Source organism: Sceloporus occidentalis, unplaced genomic scaffold (assembly GCF_023333645.1).
Source record: "Sceloporus occidentalis isolate IW3139 unplaced genomic scaffold, rSceOcc1.0.p SCAF_21, whole genome shotgun sequence".
NCBI lineage: Eukaryota > Metazoa > Chordata > Lepidosauria > Squamata > Phrynosomatidae > Sceloporus > Sceloporus occidentalis.
The window spans coordinates 10,041,625-10,067,089 of NW_028317001.1; the positions used below are offsets into that span (position 1 = coordinate 10,041,625).

At 46.6% G+C, this 25,465-nt stretch overlaps 1 protein-coding gene and 1 pseudogene across 1 annotated transcript in view; both read right to left on the bottom strand.

The window, feature by feature from the left end:
• LOC149301582 (uncharacterized) overlaps positions 1-25,465 on the bottom strand; it is a 65,796-nt gene that overhangs the window by 21,747 nt on the left and 18,584 nt on the right. Inside the window, exons 3-5 of the mRNA XM_089484316.1 lie at positions 23,502-23,609; positions 22,538-22,658; positions 20,554-21,140 (exon numbers count right to left, since the gene is read on the bottom strand). Coding sequence (XP_089340442.1) covers positions 20,554-21,140; positions 22,538-22,658; positions 23,502-23,609 — 816 coding nt within the window. The remainder of the gene's footprint in view (positions 1-20,553; positions 21,141-22,537; positions 22,659-23,501; positions 23,610-25,465) is intronic.
• Positions 3,963-18,182, bottom strand: LOC149301584 (uncharacterized; annotated as a pseudogene).

The following is a 25,465-nucleotide window of genomic DNA, read 5'->3' on the forward strand; positions in this document are numbered from 1 at the left end:
GCACACTGCTGAATATGTTGCACATGATATAACAAATATCTATAAATGTATAGGTTTATGACTTGAATATTGCACCCTGGATTATTCTCATTTGGGGTAAGTGAAGACTTATATAAATTCATTTTATAAACCCAGTGAAACTAATATTTCACAAAGTTCTAGCAAACACCACATACACACACAGTTCCCATAAAAAGGACTCACTTGCGCACTGTGTGTCTGAGGTCTGGAAATCTCCCTTCCACCTTCTGGGAAGACAATGCTGCCAGAGACTGAATTTGGGGCTTTATGCCTGCAAAGCATGGGCTCAGTCTCTCAGCTGCAGCCCTTCCACACAATCCTGGACTGAAGGATTTAAACAAAGGTCCTCTTCCAGCTCCAGGAATAAAGACCTACCTTCAGTACAAAGACCCTGATTCCTGCGACCCCAGAAAGGCCTCTTCTGCAGTCCTTTATGGCCGGAGCTTCCCTGGGTCAGAGTCCGTCTCCTCAGCCATAGAGAAGGGTTGCTGTGAGTGCGAAGGAGGAGGAGGTCCACAGGGCTGAGGGAGGGAAGGCAATGGGGAAAGGTCAGTGCCAATGGCCATGGAGGGCAGAAAGTGACAATGCCTAGGAAACTCCTCTGAGTCCCAGCCATTCTAGGAATGAGTGGCAGGAGTGAGTCCAGGGGGCTGAGGGGGTCTCCTTTCCCAAAGGGGCAGGCAAGGACCGGTGGGACCCTCCCCAGCTAGGGCCCAAAGGGAGGGTCTCTTTCCCCACCTCTCTCTCCCAGCCCCCAAAGCCCAGCCTCCCCACTGGCCCTGAGTCCCTGCCTCCCCTTCCCCAGACCCCCACCGGCCCCTTCCTCCCTCCCTCCCTTCCTTCCTTCCTTTGCCCCAAAATGGAGGGCCAGAGGTACAAAGGGACACACTTCCTTCCTTTTGGCCCAAGGAGCCTGGCCTCCTTCTCTCTCTGGAGCCTCAGGAGAGAAAGAAGAGCCTCTTGGTTCAACTCAGAAAAGGTTCCGGAACATTATTCCCAACAGTCACAAGCAGCACAAAATTGCCGCTGGAACACAAAATGGCCGCCTCTGCCTCAGCGCTTGGCAGTTTGAGACCTTGAGAAAACCGAAAATGGGGGATGAAAGGGCCCCAAAGTCGGAAGGGCCCCAAACAGGATTTCTGATCCTAAAGAAAAGTTTTCCTGATGGCACCCGATGGCTGTGAGAACACAAAAAGTCCCCAAACAGGACTTCCAAACCTAAACAAAACCTAACCATTTTCCTGAAGCTATTGAAAGGAGGAACCTGATCCCCTCCTTAATTACAATCAATAGTGAAAGATATTAATATTGATATCAAGAGTGCCAATCGCCCACAACCCAGCTCAGGTCTGTCCGTCCATCTGTCCTCCCTTCCTTCTTTTCCCCATCATCGGCCCATTTCCCAAGAAGGTGTCCTCCACACAACAGAAAGAAGGCACTTTGACACTGCTTTAACCGCTCAGTGCTATGGAATCCTGGGATTTTACCTTTGGACACTTAGCCTTCTCTGCCAGAGAGCTCTCATGCCACAACAAACTACAAATCCCAGGATTCCATAGGATGGAACCAGAAGAAGTAACATACTTTAGAACTGGATTATTTCTGCAGTGCAGATACAGCCTGAGTCGATTGTAAAAGGATAGAAGCACCCAAGTTGAATTTTTATCCTGTTAAAATGGTTTTGATTTTTTAAAATGTAAGCAGTTAGTTTTTCTGTCTAATCCTTATTCTTCTTGTTGTTGTTGTTTGTATGTTTGTTTGTTTTATTCTTGTAATATTAGTTATTCTGGTCTGTCTCCATCTTTCTTCCCTGAAAACCTATTAATTAGGAAACTGGGGAGACTTTTAAAACCTCCCAAAGGAGCCACTTTTGGCCTTTTTTGGGGGACTAGCCTCCTCTTAGAAGCCAAAGCCCAATGTCTGTGAAGAAGAAGAATAAGGCTTGTATTAACCTCAGAGAAGGTTCCGGAACATTATTCCCCACAGTCACAAGCAGCACAAAATGGCCACCAGAACACAAAATGGCTGCCTAAACACAAAATGGCTGCTGGAACACTAAAGTCCCCCAGAACACAAGGAGGCAGGGACTGGTATTCCAGCCAATCAGGGCCAGGGATGGTGGGAGGGACTGGGATCCCAGCCAATCAGGGCCAGGGATGGTGGCAGGGACTGGTATTCCAGCCAATCAGGGCCAAGGATGGTAGGGGGGACTGAGATTCCAGCCATTCAGGGCCAGGGATGGTGGGAGGAACTGGGATTCCAGCCAATCAGGGCCAGGGATGGAGGGAGGGACTGGGATTCCAGCCAATCAGGGCCAGGGATGGTGGGAGGGACTGGGATTCCAGCCAATCAGGGCCAGGGATGGTGGCAGGGACTGGGATTCCAGCCAATCAGGGCCAGGGATGGTGGGAGGAACTGGGATTCCAGCCAATCAGGGCCAGGGATGGTGGGAGGGACTGGGATTCCAGCCAATCAGGGCCAGGGATGGAGGGAGGGACTGGGATTCCAGCCAATCAGGGCCAGAGATGGTGGCAGGGACTGGTATTCCAGCCAATCAGGGCCAGGGATGGTGGGAGGGACTGGGATTCTAGCCAATCAAGGCCAAGGATGGTAGGGGGGACTGAGATTCCAGCCAATCAGGGCCAGGGATGGTGGGAGGAACTGGGATTCCAGCCAATCAGGGCCAGGGATGGTGGGAGGGACTGGGATTCCAGCCAATCAGGGCCAGGGATGGTGGGAGGGACTGGTATTCCAGCCAATCAGGGCCAGGGATGGAGGGAGGGACTGGGATTCCAGCCAATCAGGGCCAGGGATGGAGGGAGGGACTGGTATTCCAGCCAATCAGGGCCAGGGATGGAGGGAGGGACTGGGATTCCAGCCAATCAGGGCCAGGGATGGTGGGAGGGATGGGGATTCCAGCCAATCAGGGCCAGGGATGGTGGGAGTGTGCGGACTCCAGCCAATGGCAGCCCTCACAGTGTCCTCAGGAGGCAATCATGTGTAAAATACATGTCATAAAAACATCGCAAAGTATAAACATTTCAATTACAGCAATTGCAGGGCAGTTATGCTGTTATGACCGGAAGTAAACATATATACAATTATAATTATATCTACACGCTGATGTTGACCAGAACCTGGGGGGTGTATACATGCGCATTCATATGTACTTACATATTCCTCTATGCATTTCCTTATGTTTAAACTGTATGCAAGTAGAAGAGTATATATAAATATATAAATCATATATATATGATCCAACATATATGTGTACATGTGTTTGCATCTCTCTCTCTATCTCTCTCTCTATATATATATATGTATATATACACACACACACACACACACACGTACACATGCACACGTTCAGACAGGTATCTATGGGTATGTATAGATGTATCTATGGGTATCGTATGCAAGATGTATAGACTTGAAACATTCCATATATATATAGATGTGTGTGTGTGTAAGCTCTTAAAAGTATAAGTCTGAGTGCACTTAGATCTCCCACATACATACACACATACAGATGTACAAATGTCTATGCACAAACACACATGCCACATCCATCTGTTGTTGTCCATTGTTCTGGTCCGTTGTTCCAGGTGATGCTGGAGAAGAAGCCCTGCCTCCAATGGAACCAGAGGCTGCAGGAGATGACCAACCCCCCATATTTTAACCCAAACCTTACGGCTGGCAGTGGATAAGAACTCCAAAGCCTGTCTCTTATAGTGGAATCGTAATGGGTTAACAAAGGAAGTGTGTCCCCACTGCTTGGTTAGTTCTCTTTCCGCTTTCAGGGATCAGTGCAGGAGCTCCAGAAGGTGAAATGAGAGATCAGACAACTGTCACCAATCTAGGTGTTCTTGAGTGGTGAGTAAATACAGAATCGGACCATAAAACTTTTAATCAGACACATAAGAGACCAGATCTGGGTTCAAACACTTTGTATGTAACATTTATTCTAACATTGGGGACACTCATTCTAATATATTACATGTCAAGAGGCCTCAAATCATGCACACATTCATACAATGCTCATGCACACAAATCTTCCCAGAGGTCGATCAGTTTTCTGAAATAGCGATGGGTGCCAGTTCCAGCTGATTTTGGCACACTAGCACCATGGTTTTGAATATTCCTTTATGCTTTTTATATGTGCATCATTTTTCCTGATGAGTGACGTCTTTTTCCCATTCCGTTCTTGTTCTGGTGCTCTTTACATCAAGTTGTGTTATACACAGTCCATTCTTCTTTTAATACATTCGCTTTCATGTCCTTGCATTACGGTGTCTTTATCTTTTGCACATTCAGTTTGAGCTTTTCTTGCTTCTCTGTGCCAGATCCTTCATCTCATACTTCATCTTCTAATTATGTCACATTCACACATAACACACCTACCCAGCATGCTACATCTTCCTGTATGGCAGGGGCTTGGACTAGATGGCGCTTGTGGTGCCTTACAAAGCCAGAATCCTATAAATCCATGCTTTGTCATCCTGTGTGTCGGGGGTTGGACTACATGGGTCTTGTGGTCCATTCTTATTCTAGAATTCTGTAAAACAACAACAACAACAGCAATAGCAACACAACAACATACAAAAATCAATAACTTTATGAACAGACAACCCTTAAAAACAAAATCACAAGGGCTTTCTCTTATCACCAATGCATTGAAAATATTTTTCTTGTAATACTTCTTAACAAAAACAGTGTTAGTTCACTGCTGGCATTTATGTGGTTTCTCTCCTGCATGGACTCTCTGATGTATCACTAAGTTTGACTTCGAAGAGAAACATTTCCCACAATGCTGGCATTTGTATGGCTTCTCTCCTGTGTGGACTCTCTGATGTTTCACTAGGTCTGACTTCTGAGAGAAACCTTTCCCACAATGCTGGCATTTGTGTGGCTTCTCTCCTGTGTGGACTCTCTGATGTGTCACTAGGTTGGGCTTCTGAGAAAAACCTTTCCTACAATGCTGGCATTTGAATGGCTTCTCTCCTGTGTGGACTCTCTGATGTATCAGGAGGTTTGACTTCTGAGAGAAACCTTTCCCACAATGCTGGCATTTGAATGGCTTCACTCCTGTGTGGAGTCTCAGATGTGTCACTAGGTTTGACTTTAAAGGAAAACCTTTCCCACAATGCTGGCATTTGTGTGGCTTCTCTCCTGTGTGGACTCTCTGATGTATCACTCGGTTTGACTTTGAGGAAAAACATTTCCCACAATGCTGGCATTTATGTGGCTTCTCTCCTGTGTGGACTCTCTGATGTATCACTAAGTTTGACTTCGAAGAGAAACATTTCCCACAATGCTGGCATTTGTATGGCTTCTCTCCTGTGTGGACTCTCTGATGTTTCACTAGGTCTGACTTCTGAGAGAAACCTTTCCCACAATGCTGGCATTTGTGTGGCTTCTCTCCTGTGTGGACTCTCTGATGTGTCACTAGGTTGGGCTTCTGAGAAAAACCTTTCCTACAATGCTGGCATTTGAATGGCTTCTCTCCTGTGTGGACTCTCTGATGTATCAGGAGGTTTGACTTCTGAGAGAAACCTTTCCCACAATGCTAGCATTTGAATGGCTTCACTCCTGTGTGGAGTCTCAGATGTTTCACTAGGTGTGACCTTGAAGAAAAACATTTCTCACAATGCTGGCATTTGTATGGCTTCTCTCCTGTGTGGACTCTTCGATGCATGACAAGGACTGGCTTATAGGCAAAACATTTCCCACAATGCTGGCATTTGTGTGGCTTCTCTCCTGTGTGGACTCTCTGATGTATTAGGAGGTTTGACTTCTGAGAGAAATATTTCCCACAATGCTGGCATCTGAATGGCTTCACTCCTGTGTGGAGTCTCAGATGTGTCACTAGGTTTGACTTTGAAGGAAAACATTTCCCACAATGCTGGCATTTGTGTGGCTTCTCTCCTGTGTGGACTCTCTGATGTCTCACAAGGTCTGACTTTGAAGGAAAACATTTCCCACAGTGCTGGCATTTATGTGGCCTCTCACATGTATGGACTCTCTCAAGACTGACATGTTCTTCTGAAAAAAAAAAAAGAACAATGACACACAAGACTGACTCTCTGAATCAAGAGAGGAATGTGTTACCCCAAGATTTAGCCACCTGTTAACCCTTCCCTATTTGATATAAAATTAATAAAGTTGGAGTGAGTGCCCTGAATTTAGCATTTTTGCAGGTATGGATCCCTACTCATAGGAGGTAGCAAAGAAGAGATTGTAGGAGAACCTGCCTTGAGAAAATGAATGGATTTAGCTGCATGATCCATTTATGTCTGTAGAGGTTGAAGGGATTATGGCTAAGGAGTGGGACTGGAAGGAAATAGTCAGAAAAAGGCTCTGAGAATCAGTGTGCTAATCCCTTTTGTCTGAGGTACTTGCACCAATAATAATAATGATGCTGATGATTTATTTATAGCCTGCCCAATCACAAGGAATCCGGGTGGGTTACAACAATAAAAATAAAGAGAATAAAATAAAATACAAAAATAAATACAATACAGTAAAATAAAACAGAGCGACGTGAGTTACAGTAAAAGTCACAGTTAGGCCTGATGGAAATTGGGCCTGTCTTTTTCACTCCCTCCCAGGTCTGATGATGACAGTTGGGGTGGAGGGAGGGCTCTTATTTTTGAGGCCAGAATATAATTTTAATTTAATTTAATTCTCCTCATTAATTTAAGAGAAGAAGTGATGGACAGAGTGAAGGAAGTCACAGTAAATGGGGAGAGCTTAAACCAAGCCCTCATTGCATTAAATTTGGTTTCAGACCATTCTTTCCTCACCCAGGAAACATTCTAAAGCAATTTAAACCTTTTCATACCCTCAGTTTCTGCCACTAAGGAACAATTACAGCATAAATATCTGCTCCTAGTGGCTGTTCTTCAGCCTCAGTCCAGTTGCAGGCAGAGACTCTGCACCCTATTGCATGGGGTAAGAAAGCCAGGGTACCTTCCCAAAGAGAATTTTAATTTGGGCTATGTCCGGGTCCAATCATATGTAAATCACTGCTGAATCTATTGGCCAAATCCATCCCAGATGTAGCCTGGGTCCGAGGCATGCTCAGGCATCCCCCTTCTTTTTTAAGTGGAAGCTTCCAACACTAAAAAAATGGCCGCTGAAGTGCTGTGGGGATTCGGGCTGAATCCAGGATGGATTTGGATGGTGGATTCAGCGGAGATTCACATATGATAGGACCCGGATGCAGCCCGAATCAGAATTCAGTTCAGAAAAGTTAAGCTGGCTTTTTTATCCCATGCGATAGGGTCCTCTGTCGGTTTACATGGCTAAGCACCTCAATACACTCTCCAACCCCATTTGCCATGGGAGCTATTTATTGACTTCTCTCCCCATTCCGGATTCTCAGCAACTGGGATTGAGATCCATCCAGGCAACATATTACCATTAGCAAAGGCTTACATTTATTCACCACTCCCACCTTTGTTACATAATTCTCTGTGTGCGTGTGTGTTCATTTTGCCTTTCAAATGCCTTTGGAGTTCTGTGTGATTGCAGACCTGCTATAGCTTTGCTGGATCCTGAGGTCACTGTTGCCTCAATCAAACTATATCTCCCCTTTGAGCTAAGTATCTAATTCCCCTAAAAGCATAGCACTTGCAGGTGTCTTCCCCAAACTCTAGCATTTCAAGTAAAAGACCCTAAGCAAGCTCAGGTAGGAAAAAGAAACATTAGAGAAAAAGGAATTTTTGTGTTGCCTTTCCTTTCTTCATAGACATTGTTCATAATTGCTAAATGGAAGCCCTTAATATGTCTGAAAACCAGGGCCTGAACCGGTTCTCACCAGTTCAGTTCTTAAAACCTGTCAGGTTGGTGGCTGCCTCCCAATCCCCAAGGCCCCTCTCTTGACCCTTCCCAGAGGTCCTTTCCTGTCCACATACCTCACCTTATTTCCCCTCACCTTCCCACTAGGGCCCTCCGTTCTGGTAGTCAAGCCTGCTGTCCCAGCCCAGGATTTCCTCTGCCCCATCTAGGATTCGCCCCTTCTCACTCGCTGCCCCTCACTCCTGGAACCTTCTTCCCCCGCGAGCAAGAGCCATCACTTCATTAACCAGCTTCAAAACGGAGCTGAAGACCATCCTGTTCAGAGAAGCGTTCCCAGCCATTGCATAATTGTCACTTGCTATTTGATGTTCTTTTATTGTCTGTTTTATTGAATCATTTCCAGTATTGCTATGTATTTTATATGTATTATCTTAGTAGACAGGCCCCTTAGCCACCACCACTCCCTTCTCCTTCTGTGTCATGTCTTTTTAGATTGTAAGACAGAGGGCAGGGAACCGTCCAATTAAAAAGATTGTATGTACAGCACTGTGTAAATTTACAGCGCTTTATAAATAAAGGTTAATAATAATAATAACAACAACAACAACAACAACACAGAGCTAGGCAATCCTGGCTTTGCTCCTGCTTTCCTTTCCTGGCTCCCAGAGACCTGATCCCCTTCCCTTTCTCCCTCCACTCTCCAACCTTCCCTCTTGCCTATCCGCACTGCTTCAGCTTTCACCTTCAGCATCTCTTTCCTGCCTTTCTGTTTTTCCCATTCCCTCCATCTCTCTATCACAGACACACATCCACAGCATGTGATGCACAAAAGGGACATTCTGAGTCCCATTTGTTGAGAAAGGCAGGATAATCAATATACAAATAAGTCATTGGGAAAGCAAGAGCAAGGGGGCTGGGACCTGGACTCCAATTTTGGTGAGGGTCAAGTGCCAGCCTTAAGGCATCTATAAGACAGGGATGGCCTAATGTTGGGGATGGGGGGGGGGGTCACACTGGCCCACAGGGGATCTCAGGAGCAACCTAACATTGTATTGTCTGGGGGTGAAATGAAATACCATTTTCTCCTCAGTATCCCACAGCATCCCTTTGGGGAACCAGAGGCCATTTTGCCACTATTGGGCTCTTTCTGAGCCATTGTAGGGCCAAGGGAGGCCTTTTCCCCAAGAAGACTCTCCTGAGCCTGAAAAGCCTGGAAGAAGGGCCAAAAAAGCCAGGAAACTTAGGACCTTTCCAGAAGGGCGCCCTAGTACGTACTGTGTACGTACTAGGGTTGCCCGGGGGCATATTTTTCAGACGCCCCCAACCCTAGTACGCACACAGTACGTACAAAATGGTGGCGCCCATTCTACATGCAGATGGTGATGCCCATTAGGATGTCACGACTGCGCCGCATTCAAACGGAGCGGCATGGACGTGACGTCCTGGTGTCATGAAAGGGCGCTTGTGGCGCCCTTTCCACGGTGCAGGAAGGAACTCCATTTTGGAGCTCCTTCGTTCATTTGTGTCGCTGGTGCAGCCTTTAGAGAGCTGCGCCAGCGATACAAAAGAGAAAGGTGCAGAGTGGCCCCTTTCTTCTTTCCACGCCGCTGTTGGGGTGTCTTTGGGGCTTGAAGCCCCAAGGACACTTTTTCCAGGCCACGGCGTGGAAAAGCGGTGGATTGGGGCCTCAGGGCTGCCGCTGTGGCAGCTGAGGCCCTGATCCGTTGATGAAAGGGGCAGGTACAGGCCACCCCAAAGGGGCAGTCTGTAAACCGCCCTACTGAGGGATGTGCTGAGGAGCATTTGGGGGTGAAAAGCATTTATCTCCATAGTTCCTTCCCACAGAATCCTAGAATTGGCAGTTTAGAATGGGATACAGTGCTACCTCGGGTTACGAAATTAATTCGTTCCGCGGCGCCGTTCGTAACCCGAAAAAATTCGCAACCCGAAAAGGCTTTCCGTTAGCGCTGGAAAGCCGCTAGCCGCGCTTCGCATTTGAATTTCGCGCCGAAATTAATTTCGTAACCCGAAAAATCTTTCGTAACCCGGAACAGTTTTTTCCAATCTAACTTTTTCGTATCCCGGAAATTTCGTAACGCGATCAATTCGTATCCCGGGGTACCACTGTATTTAGAATCCTTAGAAAGTGGAGAGCAATAGTGCCTCACCAAACTACAAATTCCAAGATTACACAGGATATTGTTATGACAATTAAACTACGTGTGAAAGTAGCTTAGGACTCATAGTAGACCAGAAGTTGAACATGAGGCAGCTAAAAAGGTCAATATGATCCTAGGCTTTATCAATAAAAGTATAGTGTCTAGATCAAGAGAAGTAATAGTGCCACTCTATTCTGCTTTGGTCAGGCCTCACTTGAAATAACCCTGTGTCTAGTTCTTGGCACCACAATTCAAAAAGGATGTTGAGAATCTGGAGAGTATCCAAAGGAGGGCAACCAAAAAGGTGAAGGAACTGAAAACCATCAAGCCCTATGAGAAGTGGCTTAGGAGCTGGCTATATTTATCCAGGAAAAGAGAAGGTTAAGAGTGGATATAATAGCCCTGTTCAAATATTTGAAGAGATGTCACCTTGATGGATCAAGCTTGCTTTCTCCTATTCCAGAGAAAAGGAGAGGAACAGTGGATGCAAGCCACAGGAAAAGAGATGCCACCTAAAGATTAGGAGGAACTTGCTGACAGTAAGGGCTGTTCGAGAGTGCAATATCCTTCCTCTGAACGTGGTGGAGTATCATTATTGTTATTATTGGCCTGGTACAAATGGGCACTTTGTGGCATGCCGGCGGTGATTTTAGGGTTTGGGAGCATGCAGTAACTGTGCACTCCCAAAGCCTAATACTTATGGGCAGCACAATCTTGACGCAGCGCCATCCATACGGCGCATGCATCCATGACGTGTCTTGTGTGACGCGTCCAAACAGCACGGCGCATAAGACATATCACCGTGACGCTCCAAGGTGCAAATGGCGCCTTGGTGGCATCACAGGAAGGAGTTCCATTTCTGAGCTCCTTTTGGCTGCAGATCGTTCTTGCAGCCATGAGGTTGCTGCGGCAATGATCCGGAGGAGAAAGGGACAGCCTGTGGCCACCCCTTTCTTCTAATCTGTACTGAGCCATTGTTATTATTATTAAGATTTATTTCTAAAGCGTTCCTTCTTTGGAGATCTTTAAACAAAGGCTGGATGACTATCTGTTGGGGGTGCTTTGAATGTGTATTCCTGCATGGCCAGGGGTTTAACTGGATGGCCCTTGTTGCCTATTCCAACTCTATGATTCCATAATTCTAAAGTAGAAACATAACACCATAACAATGTAGTATGAAAGGACCCTCAGTCTTCACAGGAAGGGCAGTGGAGTCAAGTTCCTTACCCACAGAGGCCACATTCTCATAATTCGCCATCATAACATCGCTGTACAGAAGTCTCTGCTTCTTTGTCAAGAGTTTCCATTCATCCTCGGTGAAATATATCGCCACATCCGCAAAAGTCACCTGCAATAGAAAATAGCCCTGATCCAGAGAGTGACTAATAAAAGGGAAGGAAAACACATGGTGCATCCCAAATATTATTTCATTACTTCAGAATTTATCCCAGGAAACAAACTTTAAATAATGTTAGCAAGCAAAAAGCTACTGCCTTTGAAATCCAGTTTGTCTCGAATCCTTTGTGAGGCTACAAGCCCCTCTGTTTGGAAGAGAAAACTGAATTTCTCAGGCAGGCTCCATGCTTTTACACAGGAAAACTTGTAGGTGTTGATAAGGTAAAACATACCAATGCTGTCCCAATTTAAAAGATATTTTAAAACCTTTGTTGGAGGTAGCAACCTCCAATAGTACAGGTCCCATCCATTGGCCTTCTCTTTATCATTCTCCCGTGAAGCCTAAAATGTGGTATATTCACATCCATATAACATATCCGATATCCTAGTTTTGTGGATTTGGGATGCTACTGCTATATGGCCAACATGGCTCCCGCTGGATATGTCAATTGTGTGTGTGTTTGTGTAGGATAAAATCTGGGAAGCAAAGCTCTGAGTTTCTGACATTCTCTGGGTGTCAATAGGAAGGTCTTTTCACATCATCCTGTTTCCCATCCATTTCCTCCTGGGTTCACCCCACTCCATTTTCTTCCAGAGCCCCCCAGCTCTCTCTCCCCTCCAAGGGACTGACTGGGTCTGTGGCCTTCAAGTATGGCCTCCTTTGGAGGAAATGGTGAGCTAACAGGGAGGGCTGAAGGACAAACTCTGCCAGAGCTGGAGAACCATGGTGGCTGCATTACTGGCTCTGGTCGAAGGTGGGGCAGCCCTTGAGGAGGGTGAGGAATGCCTGGAAAAGACACCCCAGCCCCACCATCACCAGAGGTTAGAAGTCAGTTGCTCTGCCTTCCCTGAGGCCATCTCAGTAGCAAGAGCCCCACAGACTGAGAGTCCAAAAGGACAGGGGGCTACCTGGGTCTCGGACATTTCCTATCCCTTCTTGTTCCTCTCAGGAACGGTCTTGTGCAGTTGCTTGCATGGCCAGAGGAATGTAGCCCATAGCAATGTGTTGTGGCTGGGAAGACCCATTTCCGTCCCACTGACCACTGGGGCTGAGCTCTGAGGGGGTGAGAGGAGAGGGTCAGAGGGCTGTTGCCAGAGGAAGGGGCACAGACCAGGTTGAATGCTGCAATATCTTTCACACAGTTGGTCTCAAGGGTGCTGCAAAATCCCTCTGCACACAATCACTACATCTTATAAGTATAACCCATCCAATCATATTTGATTCACTATTATTCAGTCTGAACCATGAAATGATTTTCATTACCATGATAAGGGCCTGAATCATACTGTTAGTCTTAGCCCAAGAAGACCTATTGATCCCATAGGATTTACAACCATGTGTGGAATAAGCTGAGTTTCACAAGTATTGTGATTTCACATAAGCAAAACTGCCTCTGTTCCTCACCAGAGTAGACCCACTGAATCAGCTGAATTTACCTATCTGTTGAAGAATCGTTTAGTAGTTGATTGAAAGGGTCTATTCTAGCTCGATATACACAATATATCATATATAAACCAAAGATAAGATGTAAACAAAATAATTTAGGCTATGGCTGGGATATTCAGGATAGATTAAGATATTGACTATAACATATACTACATTTAGCCACCAAAGAATTATAGTGCATTTATCCATTTGTTGCCAAATTTCAGTGCCAAATGTCATATTTAAAAAACAGTTCTGGAGAATATTGTGGGCTTGAGGGCCACAGCTTAGATCCAGAGATGTTCCCCCATATCCCCCAACATTTCACAGATGGGAAAAGAAAGACACACGTGGACAAACAACACCAGAAGGTGGTGAAGATGGCCAAAGATGTTTATGAGGAAGGTCACAAAAGCGGGGAAGGGCACAGCAGTTTGCTTTTGCCTCAGACTCCTAGCAAGGACAAGTCCTTGCCCCCTTCTTTCCTCTTCTCTCCCCACTTTTGAGTTGATGGGGTTCAAAATCCTTGGCACTCATTTTGTAGGAACTGAAGTGAGCTGAGGACAAAGGGGAAAGTGGGAGGAGGAGAACAAAACCAGGACATTTTTGAAAGCCCCTGAAAAAGTGGGGTGGCAGAGGATTTACCAGGACTGTCTCTGCCAAATTGGGAGAATATGTTCTCCACTTGCTTTCATGAGCTGGCCCAGCAGTGAAACATATGATACTAATAACCAGGATGGGGACTCACCAAAGAGTTGTTGTACCTCCGCAGCCCCTTTGTGTTGGAGCGCAACTCCCTCCGCTTGGCCTCTGTGTCGGCCATCAGGTGGGCAGTGTTCCTGGTGGTCCTGCACTTGGGGCACTTCCAAAAAGAGAGGCCCCAAAGCCGTGTACAAGGAGACCGAGATGAAGTTCCTGAGAAAAGGGAGCAGGGTTAGGATTGGCTTGGCAAGAGACCCTGCAGCACTCAAAGACACAGAGAACAGCATCCTGCTGGTGACATACACAGGTGACATAAGCCTCTTTTGGGCCGATGCAGAGGTGGGCATCCCAGTGTTCACCAGTGCTTTTCCCCAGCATCAGCCCCTTTCCCAAGAAGGTTGCATCCGCACTATAGAAATAAGGCACATTGACACTGCTTTAACCGCTATGGAATATTGGGATTTTACCTTTGGACACTTAGCCTTCTCTGCCAGAGAGCTCTCATGCCACAACAAACTACAAATCCCAGGATTCCATAGGAAGGAGCCAGGAGAGTTAACACACTTTAGAACTAGATTATTTCTGCAGTGCAGATACAACCTGAGTCGGTTTTAAAAGGGTAGAAGCACCCATGTCTTGTTTTTACCCTCCTAATAATAGTTTTCCTTTTTTAAAAAAAGTAGTTTGTATTTCAGTCTAATCCTTATTTTTGTTGTTCTTGTTTGTTTGTATGTTTGTTTGTTTCATTCTTGGTAATATGAGTTATTCTGGTCTGCCTCCTTCCTTCTTGCCTGAAAGTCTCTTAATAAGAAAACTGGGGAGACTTTTAAAACCTCCCAAAGGAGCCACTTTTGGCCTTTTTGGGGGGACTAGCCTCCTCTTAGAAGCCCAATGTTTGTGAAGAATGAGAATAAGGCTTCTATTAAAACTGTGCTCTCCATTTCTGATCCCTTTTAAAACCCATGTTCCCCAGAAGGAGCAGAGCTCTGTAATAAGAAAACCCTCTCAGAAAAGACACACAAAGAGACACACTTCCTTCCTTTTGGCCCAAGGAGCCTGGCCTCCTTCTGACTCTGGAGCCTCAGGAGAGAAAGAGGAGCCTCTGTTCAACTGAGGCCTCAGAGAAGGATCTGGAACATTGTTCCCCACAGTCACAAGCAGCACAAAATGGCCACCAGAACACAAAATGTCTGCCTCTGCCTCAGCGCTTGGCAGTTGGCAGTTGGAGGCCTTCAGGGAACCCAAAATGGAGGATAAAAGGGCCCCAAAGTCAAAATGAACCCCAAACAGGATTTCAAACCTTAACAACACTAAAATGCCAAACCAAAAGTCTTTTTGGGGAGTCGCAGTCTCCCTCCTTCAGAGAGAGTGGCCCATGCCTGGAAGGCCTGCTGGGCCTCCTTCCTCCCCTCCGTGGGAGCAGTGGCCAAAGCAAAGCAGCAGCAGCAGTAGACCCAAGCCAGGCCCAGCCAGCCCTCAGCACAGCAGTAAAGCCCACCGCTTCCAGGCCTTGTCCTTCTGCTGCCACTACACTTACTTACTTACTTACTTCCTCCTTCTCTCTCTGTCCCCTCCTCACTCTCTCTTCTGCACACAGAGCTAAATAGAGAGGCAGAAGCTCCTCCCCTTCTTCAGTCTGGCCAATGAGGGCAAAGGAGCTGGAAGGCCCCGCCCCCTGCCCCACCCTCACAGGCTCCTCCTGCAGTTAATATGGAACAAGGCAGGAGGGACTGAAGGGCCCTGGAGCCCCAGCCACACGGACACTGGCCAAAGGCACACATTCCCAGAGCCTAAGGCCCATGAAATGGCAGCCCTATGCAGGGCAGGACCCTCCTCTCTCTGGCCCTGTGGATGCTGGGAGATCCAGTCCAGGAAACACTGTAAATCCCATTGGCAAGAGGCTACTACTGCCTTTCAGATCCAGTTTGCCCCAAATCTTTTATGAGGCCAGAAACCCCTTTGTTAGGAAATGAACCCCGAATATCTCAGGAAGGCCCTATATCTCCCAAGGCCCCCTCCCTCCACGGCCTCCTTCCTCTCTTCCCCTCAGTCTCTCTCTCTCCCCTGAAGGCTTCAAATGTCAAATGCCAAGTGCTGAGGAACAGGAGGCCATTTTGTGTTCTGGCAGCCATTTTTCGTGCTGCTTCTGATTGTGGGGAATCATGTTCCAGAACCTTCTCTGAGGCCTCAGTTGAACAGAGGCTTCTCTTTCTCTCCTGAGGCTCCAGAGTCAGAAGGAGGCAGGGCTCCTTGGGCCAAAAGGAAGGAAGTGTGTCTCTTTGTGTGTCTTTTGTGTCTAGGGTTGCCATAGTGCCGGACCTCGAAACCGGGAAAAATGTAGGACAAAATTTTCAAATGTAGGACACACAAAATGTGTCCTACATTTCAAAATTTTGTCCTACATTTCCCCTCGCGATTGCGGCGGGGAGCGGAGGCCAAGCGGTGAGGGAAAGCCTCCACTTAAGGAGGCTTTCCCTCCCCACCTGGGCCCCGGGCCTCGCCGCAATCGGAGGCCAGGATCAGGGCCTCGCCTCCTTCTTGGCTCCCGCAGGGACCAGTAAGGAGGCGAGCAGGCCGCCGGCGATGGCCGGGGCCTCACCTCGCTCCTGGCCCCCGCGGAGACCAGGGAGGAGGCGAGGAGACCGCCGGCCATCGCCGGGGCCTCACCTCGTTCCTGGCCCCTGCAGGGACCAGGAAGGAGGTGAGCAGGCCGCCGGCAATCACCGGGGCCTCGCCTCCTTCTTGGCCCCCGCGGAGACCAGGAAGGAGGCGAGCAGGCCGCCAGCGATGGCCGGGGCCTCACCTCGCTCCTGGCCCCCGCGGAGACCAGGAAGGAGGTGAGCAGGCCGCCGGCGATCACCAAGGCCTCGCCTCCTTCTTGGCCCCCGCGGAGACCAGGAAGGAGTCGAGCAGGCCGCCGGCGATCACCGAGGCCTCGCCTCCTTCTTGGCCCCCGCGGAGACCAGGAAGGAGGTGAGCAGGCCGCCGGCGATCACCGAGGCCTCGCCTCCTTCTTGGCCCCCGCGGAGACCAGGAAGGAGGTGAGCAGGCCGCCGGCAATCACCGGGGCCTCGCCTCCTTCTTGGCCCCCGCGGAGACCAGGAAGGAGTCGAGCAGGCTGCCGGCGATCACCGAGGCCTCGCCTCCTTCTTGGCCCCCGCGGAGACCAGGAAGGAGTCGAGCAGGCCGCCGGCGATCACCGAGGCCTCTCCTCCTTCTTGGCCCCCGCGGAGACCAGGAAGGAGGTGAGCAGGCCGCCGGCGATCACCGGGGCCTCGCCTCCTTCTTGGCCCCCGCGGAGACCAGGAAGGAGTCGAGCAGGCTGCCGGCGATCACCAAGGCCTCGCCTCCTTCTTGGCCCCCGCGGAGACCAGGAAGGAGGTGAGCAGGCCGCTGGCGATCACCGAGGCCTCGCCTCCTTCTTGGCCCCCGCGGAGACCAGGAAGGAGGTGAGCAGGCCGCCGGCGATCACCGGGGCCTCGCCTCCTTCTTGGCCCCCGCAGAGACCAGGAAGGAGGCGGGGAGGCTGCAGGGAGGCGGGGAGGTTGGCGAGCTGCGCCCAAGAGGCGCCGCCTCCCTGCAGCCTCCTCCGCCCCAGGCCTCGCTGCCCTCCTTTTCCTCCGCGCGGCCATGCGCGGTGGAGGAGGAGGAGGGCAGCGAGGCCCCGAGGGTTGCCTAGCAACACCGCTGCAACTGGGCTTTTCCCGGTTTTTGGCTGCACCCGTGACGTGACCGGGCAGGTGCCGCCAAAGCCGGGAAAAACCCGGTTGCAGCCGGGTTATGGCAACCCTATTTGTGTCTCTTTTCTGAGAGGGTTTGCTTATTACACAGCTCTGCTCTTTCTGGGGAATATGGGTTTTAAAAGGGATCAGAAATAGGGAGGATAGTTTTAATATAAGCCTTATTATCATTATTCTTCACAAACATTGGGCTTTGGCTTCTAAGAGGAGGATATTCCCCCAAACAAGGCCAAAAGTAGCTCCTTTGGGAGTTTTTAAAAGTCTCCTCAGTTTTCTCATTAAGAGATTTTTATGGATGAAGGAAGTTGACAAACCAGACCATCTCATATTACCAAGAATGAAACAAACAAATATAGAAACAAACAAAGAACAACAAAAATAAGGATTAGACAGAAAAACGAAGTGCTTATTTTTTGAAAAGTGAAACCATTATTAAGAGGGTAAAGCCAGACTTGGGTGCTTGTACCCTTTTACAACCAACTCAGGCTGTATCTGCACTGCACATAAATGACCCCCATTGCATCCCAGTCTTCCCAGTGGCTTCACTACAAAAAAGGAGGGCTGGACATTGACCTTCCCAAGGTCTCCTTTCCTCCAGTTTCTTCCTCGAGTGTGGTTTCTCCTCGCTTCCTTCCTTTGGAGGCTATCTTGGTTCTTTGCACACCTGCAGAAAGTGCAAATGGAGGTGCTTTAAATGTGCTTTACACACTTATGCACTCTTCTGTGAAGCACCAAAAGTAGAATTCAATGGCTCTCAGAGCAAATCAAGCCTCAGTCTTTCCTAGAAAATAAAATAAACCAACAGGGATATAAATGATTAATCCTATGATTGTTCCTATTATTAGTCCCTTGCCTCCAAAACCTCAGAGAGAGAGAGAGAGAGAGAGTCTTGTGAAGCTCAAAGGCTGACAGAATCCACAGGGATTTACCTTCCTTCATTTATGTGTTATGTATTTTTTTGTAATTTTGTAAACCGCTTTGATCTTATTGGAAAGGCGGTATATAAATATATTATTATTATTATTATTATTATTATTATTATTATTCCTAACCAGCCAACAGTCAAACCCACCAGCCTTCTAGAACCCTATTTAGAATCCAAGCCAACCGCCAGCCTCTCCCAGAATTCCATGCTCTCCCCTCCCAGCAGACCCCCCCCCCCCCGCAGAGACCGGGAGATGGAGCAATGGGTGCAAACCCCAGAAAAGAGATCCTTCCCCCAAGATTTTCCCCCTTTCCCCTTCTTCCCATTTCACCTCCCTTCCAGGTCTATCTGCTTCCACTTTCCAGAGGTAGAGCTGAGTTGGTTTTCTTTTTCAGGGAGGCACTGGACACCTCAGCTATAGCCTCTGTAATCATGCAGGCATCCAAGCCAGCTCTTATCTGAGATATTGTATCTGCAAAATGGTCATTTAAAATGTCACAGTGAGCTGTGGAAGGCTTTTATAATGGGTTCCTGGGGGAAGATGCCTGAATCAGGTCCCAGATGTCCCCCCTCAGTCCCTTTATGTTTCCCTTTGCTTGGCAACTTCACTCCTTCCTTCTTTCCTTCTCCTCCTTTAACCAACATCCCACAACCGATGGGACATGCAACCTTTCTGGGGCCGTGGGTCTCTCTGTTGGTCCTCCTCTGCAAGGTTGTTGTAAAGTGAAAGGTATGTATGTGAGGGGGTGCTTAATCCAAATCCTGTAGGTTTCTAAACCTAGTTCCTAGGTTGCCGGGTGGTGTCCCTCTCCCAGGAAGGAGCTCTGGGGTCCTTTTTCTGCCTCCTCTTGACTTAGGCCTAGATTTGGGTTCTTCTCCCCCCCAGACAGAGCCCCCTCCCCCCAAGGAAAATTATTCTCCCCCCTCTGAAAAATGTTGTTTCCAATGCTATCCCGTTTGATACTCTGTATTTGACACAAATGCCTCACCCAAAGACGCATCAGAAGCGAGGGTCTCTCCTCTGCCCCACTTTCCAGGAGGGAGGGGGCTCCTCACAGTCCTTTTTACCTTTGGATCCCCCTCCCCTCCATGGCCATGCCTCTCTCCAAGGGTATCCCATGTCCTCTTTTGTCATAATAACCCCCGAAGTTCCTGGGACCCAAGAAATCCCCAGGAGGACGCAGGGAAGGAGAGGGAGAGGAGGCCTGGCAGGCCCCCAGCCTTTCTTTGGAGGGAAAAGAGGGGCTTCCTTCCTTCTTATAACTCCAGATGGCCCCCCAGAAGACCCTCCAGCCATTCCTCTGAACAAACGAGGCCTTCCTCCACTTCCCTCTCTCAGAGCAGGCTGTGAAGGCAGCCATGGCTTCAGGGGCTGAGACTGTGCATAGATAGATGCCCCCAAAGCCCCCTCCTCAAGCATGTGCAGGGATTGCCAGGGCCTAAGCTGCTTATTACGCTGGTGGCCTTTGCAGGAAAGGAAGGTATGCTCTGGGGGTTCAGCGGCCTCCCCTTCTTTCCCTCCTTTCTTCCTTTGAGGAGACTGCAATGGAGCCCAAGGTGCAGAGCTGGACTCAGGAGGGAAAGGGAGGAAAGGAAGGCTCTGCTTTGGAAAGAAAGCTCTCTCTGTGTATCCTGTATGTTTGTGTGTGTATCTTTGCCTCTGTTGTTCCTACAGCTGGGAATGGAGCTGAGGACTGAGTAGAGAAGAAAGGGTCAGTTTGGGCAAATTCAGAACTTCTGTGCATCAAAGAGTCCAGTGTGTTGAAACAGCAAAGAACTTTATTGAGAACACATTGAAATTCAGTGTTTAAGCCAGAACTGCCCACTCCAATCCAAACAATACATTAAAACCCCAAAACCTAAAACTACACCCTCTTCCAAACCTAGCCCCCACCTCCAAATTCCCACAATCTATGCCCCACAGGTAACAAGGCCCCCTTTGCCATTCAAAGAAACTAGCCCTTTCGGTTGATACCGTCCTCCAACTTTCTTCAGCCAACATCCCAAACATTGCAAAAGCTATCATTCCCATAACTATTCTAGACAACTGTAACAAATCCCAGCCCCCCATCTACCTAACCTATACCACAACCCATAATCCCCAGCCAAATTTACAACCCAAAGTAATTATCTATACAATTAGCAATTAAAATCTAAGCTTAACAAAATAGAACAGACATATGGACAGACAAATAAAATCATAAAGGCCTTTTCACCGCTGACAAAAATAATGTTATTTCACTGCTGACATTTGTATGGCTTCTCTTCTGTGTGGACTCTCTGATGTCTCACTAGGTGTGACTTCCAAGAAAAACATTTCCCACAATGCTGGCATTTGTTTGGGTTCTCTCCTGTGTGGACTCTCTGATGTCTCACTAAGTCTGCCTTCAAAGAAAAACATTTCCCACAATGCTGGCATTTGTATGGCTTCTCTCCTGTGTGGACTCTCTGATGCATCTCTAGGACTGACTTCCAAGAAAAACATTTCCCACAATGCTGGCATTTGTATGGCTTCTCTCCTGTGTGGACTCTCTGATGTCTCACTAGGTGTGACTTCCAAGAAAAACATATCCCACAATGCTGGCATTTGTATGGCTTCTCTCCTGTGTGGACTCTCTGATGTATCAATAGTCTTGACTTCAAGGAAAAACATTTCCCACAATGCAGGCATTTGTATGGCTTCTCTCCTGTGTGGACTCTCTGATGTGTCACTAGGCTTGACATCCAAGAAAAACATTTCTCACAATGCTGGCATTTGTATGGCTTCTCTCTTGTGTGGACTCTCTGATGTGTCACTAGATGTGATTTCAATGAAAAACATTTCCCACACTGCTGGCATTTGTATGGCTTCTCTCTTGTGTGGACTCTCTGATGTCTCACTAGGTCTGAATTCAAAGAAAAACATTTCCCACAATGCTGGCATTTATGTGACATCTTTACTGTGTGGACTTTCTCTCGACTCAAATGTTCTTCTGTAAAGGACAAGGACAGATAAGACTGAAAATCTGAGTTAAGAGAGGAGGGTGTTACCCCATGATTTAGACCTCATGATTATTTGTAGCATAAACTTTTTGAAACAGTTGCAGAAACACCCAAGAAATATCTTGAAATAATTATGACACAGAATCAGGCTATTACATTTTTATACAACTTCCTTTTTGGAATTAATAGGATTTTCTATGGTGTTTTCTGCACTATATTTGGTTGACTGTTCTGTTTTATATGAATCTTTTAGGAGTTTGAAGTGGATGAGTGGGTTGCCACTATAAACAAACCTTGTGTAGCTTGTATTCTGCCCGAAATGTTATGTAACTCAGCTTGTGAGGTACTCGATTAGGATACAACTTTCTAAGCGACCGTGCCAATGCTACTATTTTAAGTCTATATTTCTCAAAGTTATTTAGGACAATGTTTACCTGCCAGGTTTAGGATTTCATTTTATGAATTGATGTTTACTCTTATTGCTAGAACACAAATTACTTCTTGTGATGCTTTGTAATACCCATGTTTTCTGGCGTATAAGACGACTGGGCATATAAGATGACCCCCAACTTTTCCAGTTAAACTATAGAGTTTGGGATATGCTCACCATATAAGACTACCCCTCTTCCAACGCACATCAAATAAATCTTTTTTAAAAAAAACATCAAATTTGATTTCAATATGGTAATTTAAATTCAAATGCTTATGACATGCAGGTACTTATTAAGAAACCTTGTTGTATACAAAGCCTGCTTGGATTGGTCAGTTCTCCCTGCCTGCCCAGTGCTCCCTGTCTCCAAGACTATCAGAGCGGTAGCAGCTTTCATACAATCTCTGCATATGGTGGGGATGTGGCCCCAGCCGTTTTTGATCTCCCCCCACCATATGTGGTGACCACAGATTCTCCAGTCCAGCTCGGACGTTTCAGCACCTGCCCTATAAGATGATACCTGGCATGTAAGATGACCCCCAACTTTTGAGAAGATTTTTCCTGGGTTAAAAAGTAGTCTTATATGCCAGAAAATACAGTACTTGTATTTATTTTTGTGTCCCCCTTTCCTCCCTTCATAGATATTACTCATGACTGATCATAGAATCATAGAGTTGGAAGAGACCACAAGAGCCATTCAGTCCAACCCCCTGCTATGCAGGAACTCTCAATCAAAGCATCCCTGAAAGATGGCCATCCAGCCTCTGTTTCAAGACCTCCAAGGAGGGAGACTCCACTACACTCTGAGGAAGGTGTGTGTTCCACTATCGAACAGCCCTTACTGTCAGGAAGTTGGTTTGATTCTGTAATTCTAAAGTGGAAACAAAGCACTCTGACAATGAGTTATGAAAGGGCCCTCAGTCTTCACAGGAAGGGAAATGGATTCAGGTTCCTTACCCACAGAGGCCACATTCTCGTAATTCTCCATCATTACAGAACTGTACATAAGTTTCTGCTTCTTCGTCAATAGTTTCCATTCTTCCTCGGTGAAATATACCGCCACATCCGCAAAGGTCACCTGCAACAGAAAATAGCCTTCATCCAGACATTGACTAAGCAAAAGGGGAGGAAAGCACATGGCGCATTGCAAATATTATTTCAACACTTCAGAATTCAGTCCAGGAAATAAGCTTTAAATTCTGCAAGCAAGAAAAAGCTACAGCCTTTGAGATCCAGTTTGTCTTGAATCCTGTCAATATAATATACAATATAATAAACAATATAATTTAGGCCATTTCTGGGATATTATTGATTGATTAAGATACTGACTATCCCAACATGTATAGTACATTTACTCACCAATGAATCATTTAGCCATATCTCATCTAATTTCAGAGGCAAATTTCATTTTTAAAAACAGTTCTGGGGAGTACTCTGGGATTGAGGGCCACTGGGCCCACCCTCAGTTTAGGTCCAGAGATATTCTTCAGTATCCCCCAGCATTTCACAGATGGGGAAAGCAAGACACATGTGGACAAGCAACACCAGAAGGGGGTCAAGATGGCCAAAGTTGTTAATGATAAAGATCACACAAGCGAGGAAGGGTACAACATTTTGCTTTTGCCTCCAACTCCTGGCAAGGGCAAGACCCTGCCCCCTTTTCTCCTCCCCTCTTTTGAGTGGATGGGATGCACAGTCTTTTGAACTTGGAACACATTTTGCAGCAACTGAACGGCCCTGAGGAGAATGGGGAAAGTGGGAGGAGAAGAGAGAAATAGGACATTTTCAAAACCTGTGTAAAAATGAGGTGACAGAGGATTAACCAGGACTCTCTCTGCCAAACTGGAACAGTATGTTCTCCTCTCGCTTGCATGAGCTGGCCCAGACAAGGATGAAAATTAGAGTAAGGATGGTAACTTACCAAAGAGTTGTTGTACCTTGGAAACCGCTTTCTCTTGGAGCCCAACTCCCTCCGCTTGGCCTCTGTGTCGGCCATCAGGTGGGCAGGGGTCCTGGTGGTCTTGCACTTGGGTCACTTCCAGCAAAAGGTGCCCCAAAGGTGTGTCCAAGGGGGCCGAGATGAAGTCCTGAGAAAAGAGACCAGAGATTCAAAAAAGGACACAAATTGGATCTCCTATAAATAATTCATGCAAATAGATAGAGCTGGTTATAGAATAAAGACACGAGAAGATCCTAATGATCAGGGTTATGATCTTTCATGGTTCTTTTACAGACAATTAAGAGAGCTCTTCCTAATGGATAAAAAACAATACAGTATTGGCAAGTCAGTCTCTGATCTAGAACAAGAAATAATGTTGAATAAAGATGCCTTGTTAGCAAGACTTTATAATTGTATTCTTAAAATCTGTACATAAGAGGAAGTTAATAAAGAAAATGTGATCAGATGGTCTCAAAACTTTGGTTTTGCAATTGAATTAGACCAGTGGGAATACACTTGGAAAACAGATTGAACTATACTTGCAGCCAAAACATCAAAGAGAGTTATTATAAAACATTTTTGATGGTATTTAACCCCAGAGAGAATAAGCAAGATGTATAAGAATTGCAGTAATTTGTGTTGGAAATGTGAAAAGCAGCAGGGCTCAGTCTATCAAATGTGGTGGAATTGTGGGAAAGCGATACAATTTTGGAAGTTGATTTATTATTAGTTTCCGGGCCTATTAGTTTTTGGGCACAGTAGAAGGTGTTGGTTATAACCTTTAAAGCCCTTCATGGCTTGGCTCCAACCTATTTGAGGGATCGCCTGCTTCCATATAATTCGCCCCACTGCACCCTCAGGTCCTCTGGGAGGAATCTATTGCAGCCTTTAAAAACCAGACTAACTGCTACTTCCCAGAGGCCTTCTCTGCAATTGCTCCCAAACTATGGAAGGGTCTGCCAGACGAGATCCGTCAAATTGCCAGCTTAGACAGGCCTTTCCTGAATAAAAGCGCCCGGCCACAGAATGACTGCCCCCCACATCATGGATTATTAGCCCACCGCTCTGTCCTTGTTATATTTTATTGTGTTTTTTAATTGTGTTTTTAATAGATATTTTAGTTGTACACGTTTAATCCTGTTTTAAGGGGGGGGGAATTTGGGACATAATTTTGTAAATGTGGATTTTAATATGTTGTGAGCCGCTTTGATTGTCTTGTAACAGAAAAGCGGGATATAAATAAAAGTTTTATTTATTTATTTATTATTTTGAAATTAAGAAAGTTGTAACTATACCTTTTAAATTCTCGCCTGAAATTCTTTGCTTAATATAATAGAACAATCCATAGGGAAAAAACATGGTTTAATATTATTTTATACGTTGTCATTTGCAAGAACAGTGTCTGCTCAGAGATGGAAAACTAAAGAAATGCCTTCAGAAGAAGATTGGATATTTAAGCTGCTGGACATGATAATTATTATTATTATTATTATTATTATTATTTGTATCCCACCTCTCTGAGAACAATTGGGGCGGCTAACAAAGTTAAAAATACAATACATATAAAATCCCTGGTACCCTCCCCTCCTTAAAAAAGTATTAAATCCAAAGCAATATTTAAAAAACAGAAAAAACAACAAACAAACAAACAAAATGGACAAACTCTCAAGAGGAATTAGATAGGAGCCTCCTTCTCTCTGGAGCCTCAGGAGAGAAAGAGAGGCCTCTGTTCAACTGAGACTCAGAGAAGGTTCTGGAACATTATTCCCCAGAGTCACAAGCAGCACAAAATGGCCGCCAAAAAACAAAATGGCCGTCTCTGTCTCAGTGCTTGGCAGTTGGCAATTTGAGGCCTTCAGGGAACCCAAAATGGAGGCTGAAAGGGCCCCAAAGTCGGAAGGGACCCTAAACAGCATTTCCAAACCTTAACAACACCTAAAATGCCA